General features: G+C 38.9%; 1 protein-coding gene across 1 annotated transcript in view; it reads right to left on the bottom strand.

Annotated features, from left to right (window-relative positions):
• PTTG1IP2 (PTTG1IP family member 2) overlaps positions 1-11,633 on the bottom strand; it is a gene marked incomplete at its 5' end in the record, with an annotated part of 31,167 nt that extends 19,534 nt beyond the window's left edge. Inside the window, 4 exon segments of the mRNA XM_083376845.1 lie at positions 3,989-4,097; positions 7,929-7,981; positions 11,448-11,589; positions 11,595-11,633. Coding sequence (XP_083232971.1) covers positions 3,989-4,097; positions 7,929-7,981; positions 11,448-11,589; positions 11,595-11,633 — 343 coding nt within the window.
• Between the last annotated feature and the right edge of the window lie 1,135 nt (positions 11,634-12,768).

The raw sequence follows: 12,768 nt of genomic DNA, 5'->3' as shown, positions 1-12,768 counted from the left end.
AGTTTGCTGGCCAATCAAGCACAGTAATCATTGAACCAGGTTTTGGTGCTTTTGGCAGTGTGGGCAGGTGCTAAGTCCTGCTGGAAAATGAAGTCAGCATCCCCATAAAGCTCGTCTGCAGAAGGAAGCATGAAGTGCTCCAAAATCTCATGGTAGACGGCTGCGTTGACCCTGGACTTAATGAAGCACAGTGGACCAACACCAGCAGATGACATGGCTCCCCAAATCAACACTGCATCTTGCAGTGTGTGCCTCTCCATTCTTCCTCCAGACTCTGGGTCCTTGGTTTCCAAATGAGATGCAAAAGTTGCTCTCATCAGAAAAGAGGACTTTGGACCACTGAGCAACAGACCAGGACTGTTTTTCTTTAGCCCAGGTAAGACGCTTCTGACGTTGTTTGTTGTTCAGGAGCGGCTTGACAAAAGGAATACGACATTTGAAGCCCATGTCCAGGATCCGTCTGTGTGTGGTGGCTCTTGATGCACTGACTCCAGCCTCAGTCCACTCCTTGTGAAAGTCCCCAACACTTTTGAATGGCCTTTTCCTGACAATCCTCTCCAGGCTGCGGTCATCCCTGCTACTTGTGCACCTTTTTCTTCCACACTTTTCCCTTCCACATAACTTTCTATTAATGTGCTTTGATACGGCACTTTGGGAACATCCAGCTTCTTTTTGCAATTACCTTTTGAGGCTTTCCCTCCTTATGGAGGGTGTCAATGATGGTTTTCTGCACAACTGTCAGGTCAGCAGTCTTCCCCATGATTGTGATTCCTACTGAACCAGACTGAGAGACCATTTAAAGGCTCAGGAACCCTTTGCAGGTGTTATGGCTTAATTAGCTGATTAGAGTGGGACACTTTGAGCCTAGAATATTGCACCTTTTCACAATGTTCTAATTTACTGAGATTGTGGATTTGGGGTTTTCATGAGCTGTACGCCATAATCATCACAATTATGACAAATCAGGGCTTGAACTATCTTGCTTTGCATGTAATGAGTCTATCTCATATATTAGTTTCCCCTTTTAAGTTGCGTTACTGAAATAAATGAACTTTTGCACAATATTCTAATTTTTCAAGTTTCACCTGCACACATTTATGCCAAGAAACTGATATCACAATAAATATTACGTAGAGTTTATTGTGGTGGAAATACTCAAGAGAATCCAGGTTACATGACCACTCTTCAACTTTTCACTCTGGTGAAGCCTTTGTATTTATGGGGTATTGGGAAATTATTTAAGGGGTATTGGGATGTCTGTGTCTGTCCATCTGCTAGCAGGATAAGTGGAAAACAGTACAGAACTGGATCAGATTTGGTATGGGAAATAGTTGGGAAAAGACAGATCAGGCCAATGGATGCAGAGATAAGTTATCCTTAGTGTACCCCAGTGCTGACTGTTCCATTTTAAGCTTGTCACCTTCATGGTCACATGGTCCCATGCAGAACATACAGTACACAACTCACTCTGTACTTCAAGTTCATGTATATATATAAAGAGAAAAATACAATCCATGAGGAGAGTGGAAACACACATACAGTTGCAAGCAAAAGTATGTGAACCCTTTGGGATTACATGGAGTTTTGCATGAATTGGCCATAAAATGCGCTCTAAACGTCATGTAAGTCACAACAATAGAAAAACACAGTCTCCTTAAAATAATACTACACAAACATTAGCTGTTGTCATGTTTTAATTGAACATAAGATGGAAACATTCACAGTGCAGGGTGGAAAAAGTATGTGAATCCCTAGCCTAATGACTTCTCCAAGAGCTGATTGGAGCCAGGAGTGAGCCAACCTTGACTCCAACCAGTGTGATGATATTGGATGTGTTGCTGACAGCTGTCCTGCCCTTTAAAAACACACACCAGTTTTGGGTTTACTGGTCTCAAGAACCACTGTCTGATGTGAACCATGCCTCGCAAAAAAGAGCTCTCAGAAGACCTACGATCAAGAATTGCTGACTTGCATGAAGCTGGAAAGGGTTACAAAAGTATCTCCAAAAGCCTTGATGTTCATGTGTCCATGGTAAGACAGACTGTCTACAAATGGAGAAAGTTTAGCACTGTTGCTACTCTCCCTAGGCGTGGTCGTCCTGTAAAAATGACTGCAAGAGCAGAGCGCATAATGCTTAATGAGGTAAAGAAGAATCATAGAGTGTCAGCTAAAGACCTACAGAAATCTCTGGCACATGCTAACATTTTTGTTGACACATCTACAATAAGGAAAACATTAAACAAGAATGGAGTACATGGGAAGACACCACGGAGGAAGCCATTGCTGTCCAAAAAAAATATTGCAGCACGTTTGAAGTTTGCAAAAGAGCACCTGGATGTTCCACAGCACTACTGGAAAAATATACTGTGGACAGATGAAACCAAAATTGAGTTGTTTGGGAAAAACACACAACACTATGTGTGGAGAAAAAAAGGCACAGCACACCAACATCAAAACCTCATCCCCACTGTAAAACATGGCGGAGGGAGCATCATGGATTGGGGCTGCTTTGCTGCCTCAAGGCCTGGACGGATTGTTGTCATTGATGGGAAAATGAATTCCAGAGTTTATCAGGACATTTTGCAGGAAAACGTACGACCATCTATCTGCAAACTGAAGCTCCACAGATGATGGGTGATGCAACAGGACAATGACCCAAAGCATACAAGTAATTCAACAAAACAATGGCTTCAACAGAACAGAATACGCCTTCTGGAGTGGCCCAGTCAGAGTCCTGACCTCAACCCGATTGAAATGCTGTGGCATGACCTTAAGAGAGCGATTCACACCAGACATCCCAAGAATATTGCTACACTGAAACAGTTTTGTGACGAGTGGTCCAAAATTACTCCAGATCGTTGTGCAGGTCTGATCTGCAACTACAGGAAACGTTTGGTTGAGGTTATTGCTGCCAAAGGAGGGTCAACCAATTATTAAGTCCAAAGGTTCACATACTTTTTCCACCCTGCACTGTGAATGTTTCCATCTTATGTTCAATTAAAACATAACAACAGCTAATGTTTGTGTAGTATTATTTTAAGCAGACTGTGTTTTTCTATTGTTGTGACTTACATGACGTTTAGAGCGCATTTTATGGCCAATTCATGCAAAACTCCACGTAATCCCAAAGGGTTCACATACTTTTTCTTGCAACTGTACAACATATAGAACTCTCTGAGATACCATGAGATATGAAATTATATAGGCATCTCTTGAACAACCCTGAAGAAAAATAGAGCTCAACGCAGGTAAAATATTTTATCAGTTTTCCTTGTCGTGATAAGAACAGTGAAGAGAATGTATTACTTCACTTTTACTGCATCCACTGAGAGCCAGCCAACTGCTGTTTCGGATAACAGATCTTTCCTTGATAAGGAATGACTGGGGGAGCTCTTACAGGGCTGCTGTGAGGATTCTTCTAGGCATCCATTGGGTAAAGTCTATTGGATTTGCTCTGGGTTGAAATCCAGTTGTGCTCCTACGAAGTGACTGGGGACATATTTTTGCTGCGTTACCTGGGTGGATTTTAAGCTAACTGGTCCTGAGGAAGTGGACAAAATCCCTGCAGTTGTGAGATCTGCCCAGTGTTCTAAAACCATGCTCCTCCTGAGAAAGGCACATGTTAAGATCCAGCACGTTTGTAGAAAAGGAGGTGGTAGTTCAGACCTTTTCAAGAGGCCTTCTTTGCACCCGACTTTGTTGGACAACAATCATCCAGTCACCCACAGAGGCTTCTGTAGTGTTTTTTAAGAAGATGCTGATATGGCACTGGTGATAGGTTATGAATTTTAATCATTTGGTTTTTTTTCTGTTTGCTTTTTAACCCTCTATGGTGTTTTACATAATACTGACATCCATATTTCCCCCCCTAAATAAATAGTGATACCATTTCATAGGAGACACTGAAGTGAATTGAATGTTCTTTCATAAAGACATTGCAATTATATTTTGGCCTGTGCTGATTTAACATATATACAAGATTACATACCCCAACATATTGCCCAGTAAGACTTTGTAAATGAACACAACGATGATGGTGGGAAGATTTTGTTTACAGGATAATCCATACAAGTAGAATTTTCACTGCACCAAAGACACTGTGAGGAAAAGGAATGAAAAATAAAGTTTATCACGAACCAAGCTTATTATTAAATCAGCAGTTTTATCAAGGTTATAACTAACACTTCTGCAATGCTATCGGTACCAGAAAAAGCCAGCAGATTGGCAATCTGATTTGATAAATCCTTAAATCTCAATTTAAAAATTGAGTAAAATTTAGAATTTCTTGATATAAAGTCCAGGACCTTAATCACTATACCAAAATATCAGTTATGATAGGAAATGTTTTGTCCCATGAATGCTTTGTACAGATTAAATGAAATTACGCCATATTTCATCTTGATTTATCAAGATCCCATTTTTAAAGGCTAGCAAGTTATAATTGCTAGCACATTTACCTTATAGGTAGACCTTGACTCATCACAGGTGGGACTGGATCTTCCCTCACTAAGCAAAGTAGTCATTAAATTGCAATTTCTTAACCTTGTTGGCTGCAGCCATTAAAGTGAATCACCATGGTTATTAAGCAAATCACTATGGTCATTAAATGAATTCATTTTCCCCCAATGACTTTGCTTGTTGGAAGCCTCCTCAGAAAGTTGCAAATGGTGCTCACATGATCCCAGGACCCAGCAATCATTGTAAATACTTGCTGGTTTCCAAGCACCCAAATTTTCATGTGATTGTGGGGACACTGCAACACACTTAAGAGTGAAGAATGGGCATCAGTCACTTTTTTCAGTCCAGTCACAATTTCAAATTGTTTTTAAATAAATGGCCGTAAGTCAAGGACTACTCGTATTTGATTCACTCCAGGCCAACTTCCTTAAATTCACCAGAAGAGTTTTATAAATTCAAGTAGGTCTCAGCTTATGACTGATCACTTAGAAGTAACCCTAACCCACAGCGAATAATGGGTTTACTTAACAATTGTGGCATTCACTTAATGACTATGGCCGTGGTGGCACAGTGATTAGAATGCAGTAGTGCAGGCTACTTCTGCTGACTACCAGCGGCCAGCAGTTCGATCCTGACTGTCTCAAGGTTGACTCAGCCTTCCGAGCTGGGAAAAATGAGGACCCCGATTGTTGTGGGCAATGTGCTGACTCTGTAAACCACTTAGAGAGGGCTGTAAAGCCGTATATAGGTCTAAGTGCTATTGCATTTGCTTAATGGCAATGCACTTAAAAATTGCTATTAAAAAGGTTGTAAAATCAGGTTAGCCACATTATCATCGCTTTACAACTATCATGACTTATGGTCATAATAGGCTAGCTCCACTGTTCTAAGTTGAGAACTTCAAATTATTTCCCATTCTTCAAATTGGGAGTTGAAAATGTATTTTATACTAATCTGAACAAGAAATAAAAATGTAATTTCCCAGAAATTCAGTATCTTTATACTGGCTTTATTTATAAAATTACTCCAAGGAACAATTATATTTATGAACACCGCTATGATGAACTCCAGATGTATTTTTTCCTAAGAACAATGCTGGCAGTGCTGTAGTAATTTCCTTGCTGCATTCATCATCCAATTATCAATACAACTCATCAGCCTTGGAATTCAGGACTTAAATGATTCTAAAACATTTATGTTGCTTTAACAATTTCAATATGGCTCAGAAGATACTTGTGAAAAAAATTCAGGCTGCATAGCTATCATTTTTATTTTAAAAAATTGGGGCTAGTGGAAGTATCAGAAAATTTTATCAGTCTTCTTTTCCTTTTCTACACTCTTTTGTGGATTTATATCTGTAAAATAATTCACTTGGGCTGAGCAAGGAAAGGGAGTATTTTAAAACATCATTAACAAAGAGCAGATGGCTGTTGCAATTCCAGGGTTTTCTGGAAAGAGGGGCAGTTAGCTCCCTTCCTGGAAATAGAAGCTGCCTTAATGAACCCACTCATGAATGAGGAGGGGAGTTTTGCTTGTTCAATTTCCACAATTTTGTATCCTAATGTCTTATTTCTTGACACATAACCATATTAATGAAACACAATGTGACTCTTCCTTTGCTGGCTGTATTCTGCTGTTAGGCGCTTCCCATCCTCTTTTATCAATGATGTTCTGGCCTGCTTTGTCACTGTTCCTCTCTTCTACTATATCCTGGTGCTACTGCATTCTAGCCTCACTTTTGTTCTTTCCATTCTCTTTTCTTGCTGAATCTGAAGTTCTGATTACAGCAAAAGAATAGAAGAATCCTTAATTAAATGGCTATCATATAACACAGGGAAAATATTGAGATAAATGGTGAAGTTAAATAATAAGGTCACTGTTATAAATTAAGCCGTTCATTGTAAAAAATTATTATTCTTCTGAAATCTTTTTTTTTTTAAAAATCCTCTAAACACAATCTCAAAAACAAATGTTTAGGCGTGAACAGTTCACAATCCAAATTTAGGAAAGTGAAACAAATCAATACTGATTTTAAGCCACTATCAGAATTCACTTGGACATGAAATCACCATCATATGAATTCATGCCAAGAGATTCATTTTTAATTAAAAAAGACACACTTAATATTGGTAATCCTCAACATATGACCATAATTGTTCACAGAATTACAGTCATAAGTCATTACAATCATCAACCTGGACATCATATGACCAGACTTAATTTTAGAACTTTTGTTGCAGTTGTTAAGCAAACATTCATACTCATTAAAGAATGTGATGTTTTTTTAAGGTAACACTTATTATGCAAATGCATTCTACCTAATAGTTGTTTTTTGTTGGAAGTAAATATCAAAAATTAACAAAAATAACTGTAAACCATGATCACATGACTGTGGGATGCTGTAAAGGTAAACCAATTGCCAAGCACCCAAAAGAGAATATGTGACTGTGAGGGGTTTGAGCTATTGTACTTTCAAAATCAGGTCATAAGTAGCTTTTTTGGGGTAGGTCCGTTGTAATTTCAAATGGTCACTAAGCAACCAGTTATAAGTCAAGTATTACTTGTAGTCACGTTATCTTCAGTTTTAAAATACACCGCACATTAAACACATTCATTTGTAGAATTCAGAGAGAGAAATTTAACTTTTTTCTTTCATGTTATGACAAGCCATATTTAGTAACTTATTTATAAACTCACATATTTATCACAATCCTCACATATACTGGATTTTCTCCCCTCCTTTCAGACTTTACAGTTTGCCCTTATGTATAAATTAACTACATTAAGATTTGGTAACAAATCACAGCTTGTACAACCAACTGGGTAAAACTGAAATTGTGATTTAACATAATTTCATAAGAGGGATTAGGAGCCCACACAAGAAGAATAAACTTGAAGATTCAATTAGTAATTACCAAACTATGGCTTACTCCCATCAACGAAATAGCTTTCTTTTTCCCAAATATTTATGACACCTCCCTTACATTTGAAAACTCAGCAGGAAGTTGCCAGGCTACCACAGAGATAAAAAGAAACATAACTCAAAACTGCATCTTTATTATATTCCAGGGAATGATAACCATAACAGAGTTGACAACTGCTGAGTGGGGTAGAAATACAAATTCATAATTTATAGCCAGCCAGATCTCAAACTTTTTGTGCTCTCTTGCAGCTGCACCCACTTTGAAAATTTGGATTTCTTATCTATATTCCTCAGAATGTCCAAATATGGCATTCTTTACATTCTCTGCATTCAGATTCTTTTGTTAACATAAGCCCACCACTGTAGGCTGAAAATCTTTTAAGTCACTGAACTCTAAATGTTATTGTCTTCTAGTTGCCAGTGACCTATTGTTTACTGATACCAAACAACAAATGTTTGCATTTTAAAAAAATTCTGTCTCTGTCCATGAAATATAGTAAAAATAGTCAAAATTTTCATCTGGTTAAATAAAAATGAAAATACTTACTACAGTATTTTTTATACATGCTTCACAACTCTTTCCAGTAAAATCAGAACATTCTGAAAAAGAATAAAAAAATTGCATGGGAAAGTTTAAATCTGAAGGTTGTAAATTTTCTCACAAAAATGTATAGATAGAGAAGCAAGGTTTTTTAGATCCAAGAAAGGCTGAAATTTCAGAGTGAATCAAATATGTGTAAATATTTTAGAAAACTAATGCTTTTCAAGATGCTAGGGTTTAGAAAATATTTTGTTATATAAATTTCAACTACACCTAAATAAAGCAGTTATTGAGCAGCAAAGTACATTTTATAATAAATTCCAATACTGTAGCATAGTAAATATGCTCAAAGCTAAGTTGCATAACATATTCAATATATATCTGCAGTACTGTACAATAACTAGAATAAAATGAAAATAGTATTTACAAGTATTTATTTTTTACATCTTGTAAGCAGCATTTTGTAGTGATTCTTTAGCTGCAGAATAGTCTTAAGAACTGCAACCATTTCAGGAAAATTTCCATGTAAAGTCATTAAAGACTAACTTACATTTACAATTGCACATAGAATATTTTTAGTTATTTTAAATAGTTGAAATATATTTATTTTAAATGGAAACTTCTGCAGAAGCACAGTGACCCAAGAACTGCAGAGTAATATAAAACTAAACTACATCTGTCACATGCCATATGCAAATTAACCTGCCTTTTTATTATGAAAATGCTTCCAACTCCTGCCCCACCAACACTTTTAACTGTAAAAACTCAAGCTACGGTAAATTACCTCTAGATCAGGTTTTACTGACACCCATATTAACTGAACTAAGGACTGATGTGCAGCCAATGTGGTAGGGAGAAGCACAGATTCCAATCCCAGAGCATCCTTTCACTAGTGTCATACTGAGCAGGAAGGGGCAGGATGAGGCAGACAAAGCCAAAGTCATTCAGAGCTTTCTTGCACTCTACAGCCATTAGTTGGAGTACAAAAGCAAGACTGCTTTAGGAAAAGAGAGCACAAGCTGAAAGGAGAAATTGTTGCGATATCTAACAGCAAATCTTGCCAAAGTGGAACATGTATCTCCATGCAAGGGAGGATAGAACATCATCTTGCCCAAGCATTAAGATGAAGGTTGCACTCTGCATGCAGCCCCTGCCAGCTCCACTCTGCCCCTTGTATCCTGCTGCTTCGTTCTCCTCAGAGCCCTCTCTCCAGAATCCCAAGGGTGCTTTTTCCAAAAAGCAACTATCTTTTTCTTTTGAAAACATTTCTTCAGTTTAGAACTAAAGAGGTTTCTTGGTTGAGAAACAAAATATTTTCAAAAAAAAGTCCAATTGCCTTTTGAAAATAGCACGTTTGGGACAACCATGATCTGGATGATTGAGAATGTTTACAGACTTCTCTCGAGCTTTTTTTCATCCATCACCCAAAGAGCTGTGCCTATATGGGGGTTTCTGATGAAATACTCATTCCTTTGCTTCAACTCCACCCCCCCCAATTCTTGCACATCACAAACATGGTCCTGTTTCTGCGCCAGGCAGACCACTTTCTACCTATGTCGGACCTACTTCTTGTCAAATTTAGTCTGCTTTCCATTAAAAGTAATCTGGACTAATTTTTCAGAAAACATAAGTTATGAGATGAAGAGACATAGCAAATGGAAGATAAAGACATAATTTTTCTCTAAAGAGAATTGCTAATAACACATATTTATTGGCAGTTTTTGATGATTAGACAGGATAATGAGAGAAAAGAAACATAACTTTAAAAGAATTGTTAAAATATATTTTTCTTATAACTGCTGTGAAGAGTATCAAAAGCCACTCCATATATATATCTTTTTACTTTTCCTGCACTTTTAGCTTACTTTTTGACTTCTTATTCTGTATTAAGTTTTAATATTTTGTTGTCCAATAGCAACCAAACTAAACATTGATGTTCAAGGCTCAAGGTTGACTCAGCCTTCCATCCTTCCAAGGTAGGTAAAATGAGGACCCAGATTGTTGGGGGCAATTAAGCTGACTTTGTAATAATGCCGCTTGGGGTGTGTGTGAAAGCCCTAAAAAGCAGGCATATACATAGAATGAAGGCTACTGCTAAGCTTGTAAGCCGCCCTGAGTCTTCGGAGCAGGGCGGGATATAAATGGAATTAAAATAAATAAAAAAATAAAATATAAAATCTTGCAAGATAAGCAGCCAAAGTGAAACAGCAAATAAGTAGTGTTCTTCAATAAAGTATTTAAAACATTTAGTTGAATGACATACAGTGAAACTATTCATTGACCATGGAGACTTTTGTACCAAAGTATGAAAAAGCCTCAGTGTTACAGACTTTGGGCAAATGAATCACATGACCATGACAATTTTAGTCAGAGATCTTTGCCCTAATCTAACAACTCAAAAGAAAAATGTTCAAAATTTATATTTTTAAAACAATTAAATCTATTAGGATTGAATAAACTATAAATTACTAGAAAATAAAATCAGCCCTTTAATAAATTAGAACTTAAAATGGTTAGCTCTCTTATAGTGTGACTAAAAGCACCTTCAGAGATATTTTAATTCAGAAATGTTATATGGGGTTTTGAGAGATAAATAAAATTCCTTCCTCAACTAGTCTTAATCTAAGGTGTCTTGTGGCTGTTCTTAATTTACATTTTAAAATACCAACAGTAAAGTCCACTTCAAATCCATAATATCCAGTCTAATTCACTTCCATCTATTTTGTGGGAAATGTAGGAAGGGCTACCTGCAATAAAATCAGGCAGCTCCTGTAGGAGTTTCAGACTAAATCATCCTCTTATTAGAGGAATATCATTTTCACAAACTCGTAAAAGAAAAGGCACCAACCTTGAAGGCCCAGGTTATTCTAAATCAGGGGAAGGCAACCTTGGCTCTTTTATGACTCCAACTCCCAGAGTTCCTGAGCCACCCCTGTAAATCTAAGTGTTAATCTGATGCTCACTGAAATTAAGACATTAGCTCGAGGTACTGTAGGTTCATGGAGGATGGAGTAATAGAGGAGGCCACAGAAGCCTGGAGAAAACAATACAAGGGCAGGAACTGTACCCAGTTTTAGGTCCAAGTAAAAAGATAAAACAAGATTACTGGAAAAGACGTTCATCTGTAAAAGACTGAAGGGGATTTAGCACGATATAGCTCATTATTTTTAAAGACGCCGAACAAGACGCCTGGGGCGGGACGGAGGGAGAGAGCCTGCTAAATGTACGAAAAGACTTTGCTCATCTCCAGAGCCATCAGGCTTGCCACTCCCAAAATGGGGATGGGGCTTGACCTTTTCCCCTCGCCCCACATCTGCAAGACTAACTGACAAGAGGAAAACGAGGGGAAAAAATGCGCCGGTATCCTGAAAAGACCCAAGAGAAGGGACTGAAAGGCTCCCCCCACCGCCGAAAAGCTGGCCGTAAGGCGAGAAAGGAAGCCGAGCCTGAGCGGACTATGCTCCCTTCCGCAATGCACCCCACACCGCCCGGCCCGAATAGGCGACAGGACCGCTCCTTGCTTACTCGGAGCAGGAGTTGGCGAAGGCGACACAGAGGACACAGAGCCCAGTCCCATCGTCGGGCAGCGACATAGCAAGACGCAGAGTACGGCCAGAGTCCAGAAACGCTGCCAGCAGGCCATAATCATCGCCATCAATTCACCCACTCAAAGCCGATAACCCACGCACTTCTCCGCCCACCTGCTCCCATAGAATCCAGGGAGAACTTATTCCCTGATTCGCGCAAGCGTACTTTAACTTCGTGGGAAACGCCCATGCCTCCCCGCCAATAAGAACGCTCGCCACCGCCCACGAGGCCTTGATGCATTCTCTCTCGCTCGGTCCGCCGTGCCATTTCTAGAAATGAAGGCGGATGTGGGGCACCTCTTATTGGCTGTGCTATTAACAAACTGGCGTTTGGGGAAAGGCAGGGTGGCGGGTTGTATGAACTATTTCTATAGGACAGGGTTTCTCATTTTCAGCCACTTTAAGAGGGCTGGACTTCAACTCCCAGAATTCCTCAGAACAGTATGGTGGGTCCGGAAATCCCTCTTAAAGTTGTAGATTGAGAAAAATCTGCCTGCTGGCTAGGGAACTCTGGGAATTGAAGTCCGCGTATTTTAAACTTGCTGACTTTGAAACACTTAGATTGGAGACAGATTGGAGCATCATTTTCTTTGGTGGAAAGTCGCTGACACCAGTTTTACCTAATGCAATGCGTTCAGCACTTGATCTCTATTTGAGATTGATGTGAACTGCAAACTTCATACGTGTTCTTTTTTAACGGTTTGCCAGACAAAAACTTTAAAATAATTCTTAAGTTTTCTCACTGTTTTCAAACTCTTCGCTATGATTCTGAGTCTGTATGGCTATAACTTTTTTTTATGAATCACGGGAGTTCCTCTGAAGGAAATATAAACAGGGCTTGCACTGTCATTTAGTGCAAGCTCTGTAAGTTACCAGAGAATAGTATCTTACATTTCCAGTTTTTAAGGAAATGCTGGATAATTCAGTACAAGTAGTGTTGAACTCATAACTGTTCACTTAGCAACTATTTGAAATTATGGTGATGAATAAATAGACTTGTGACCTGTGCCCAGAGTTATGGCATCCTTGTGGATTTGTGAACAAATTTTGGGTGTTAGGTAACGACTGCAGTTCGCAACACAATGGTGCTTCAACCTCTTCCACCAATATAGCCACCCCACCCCACCCCACCCCATTGCAGGCCAGATGCATTCACAGCAAAGGAAAAAAAGTTGTGATATGTCACAACAAATCACATGACGTGAGTTCGACATCTCTGATCTAGCCCATCAGCCTGTGCAAACAAGGCTGGCCTCAGG

This window comes from Vipera ursinii, assembly GCF_947247035.1.
Source record: "Vipera ursinii genome assembly, chromosome: Z".
Classification (NCBI taxonomy): domain Eukaryota; kingdom Metazoa; phylum Chordata; class Lepidosauria; order Squamata; family Viperidae; genus Vipera; species Vipera ursinii.
This window is presented reverse-complemented; position numbering and strand designations above follow the sequence as displayed.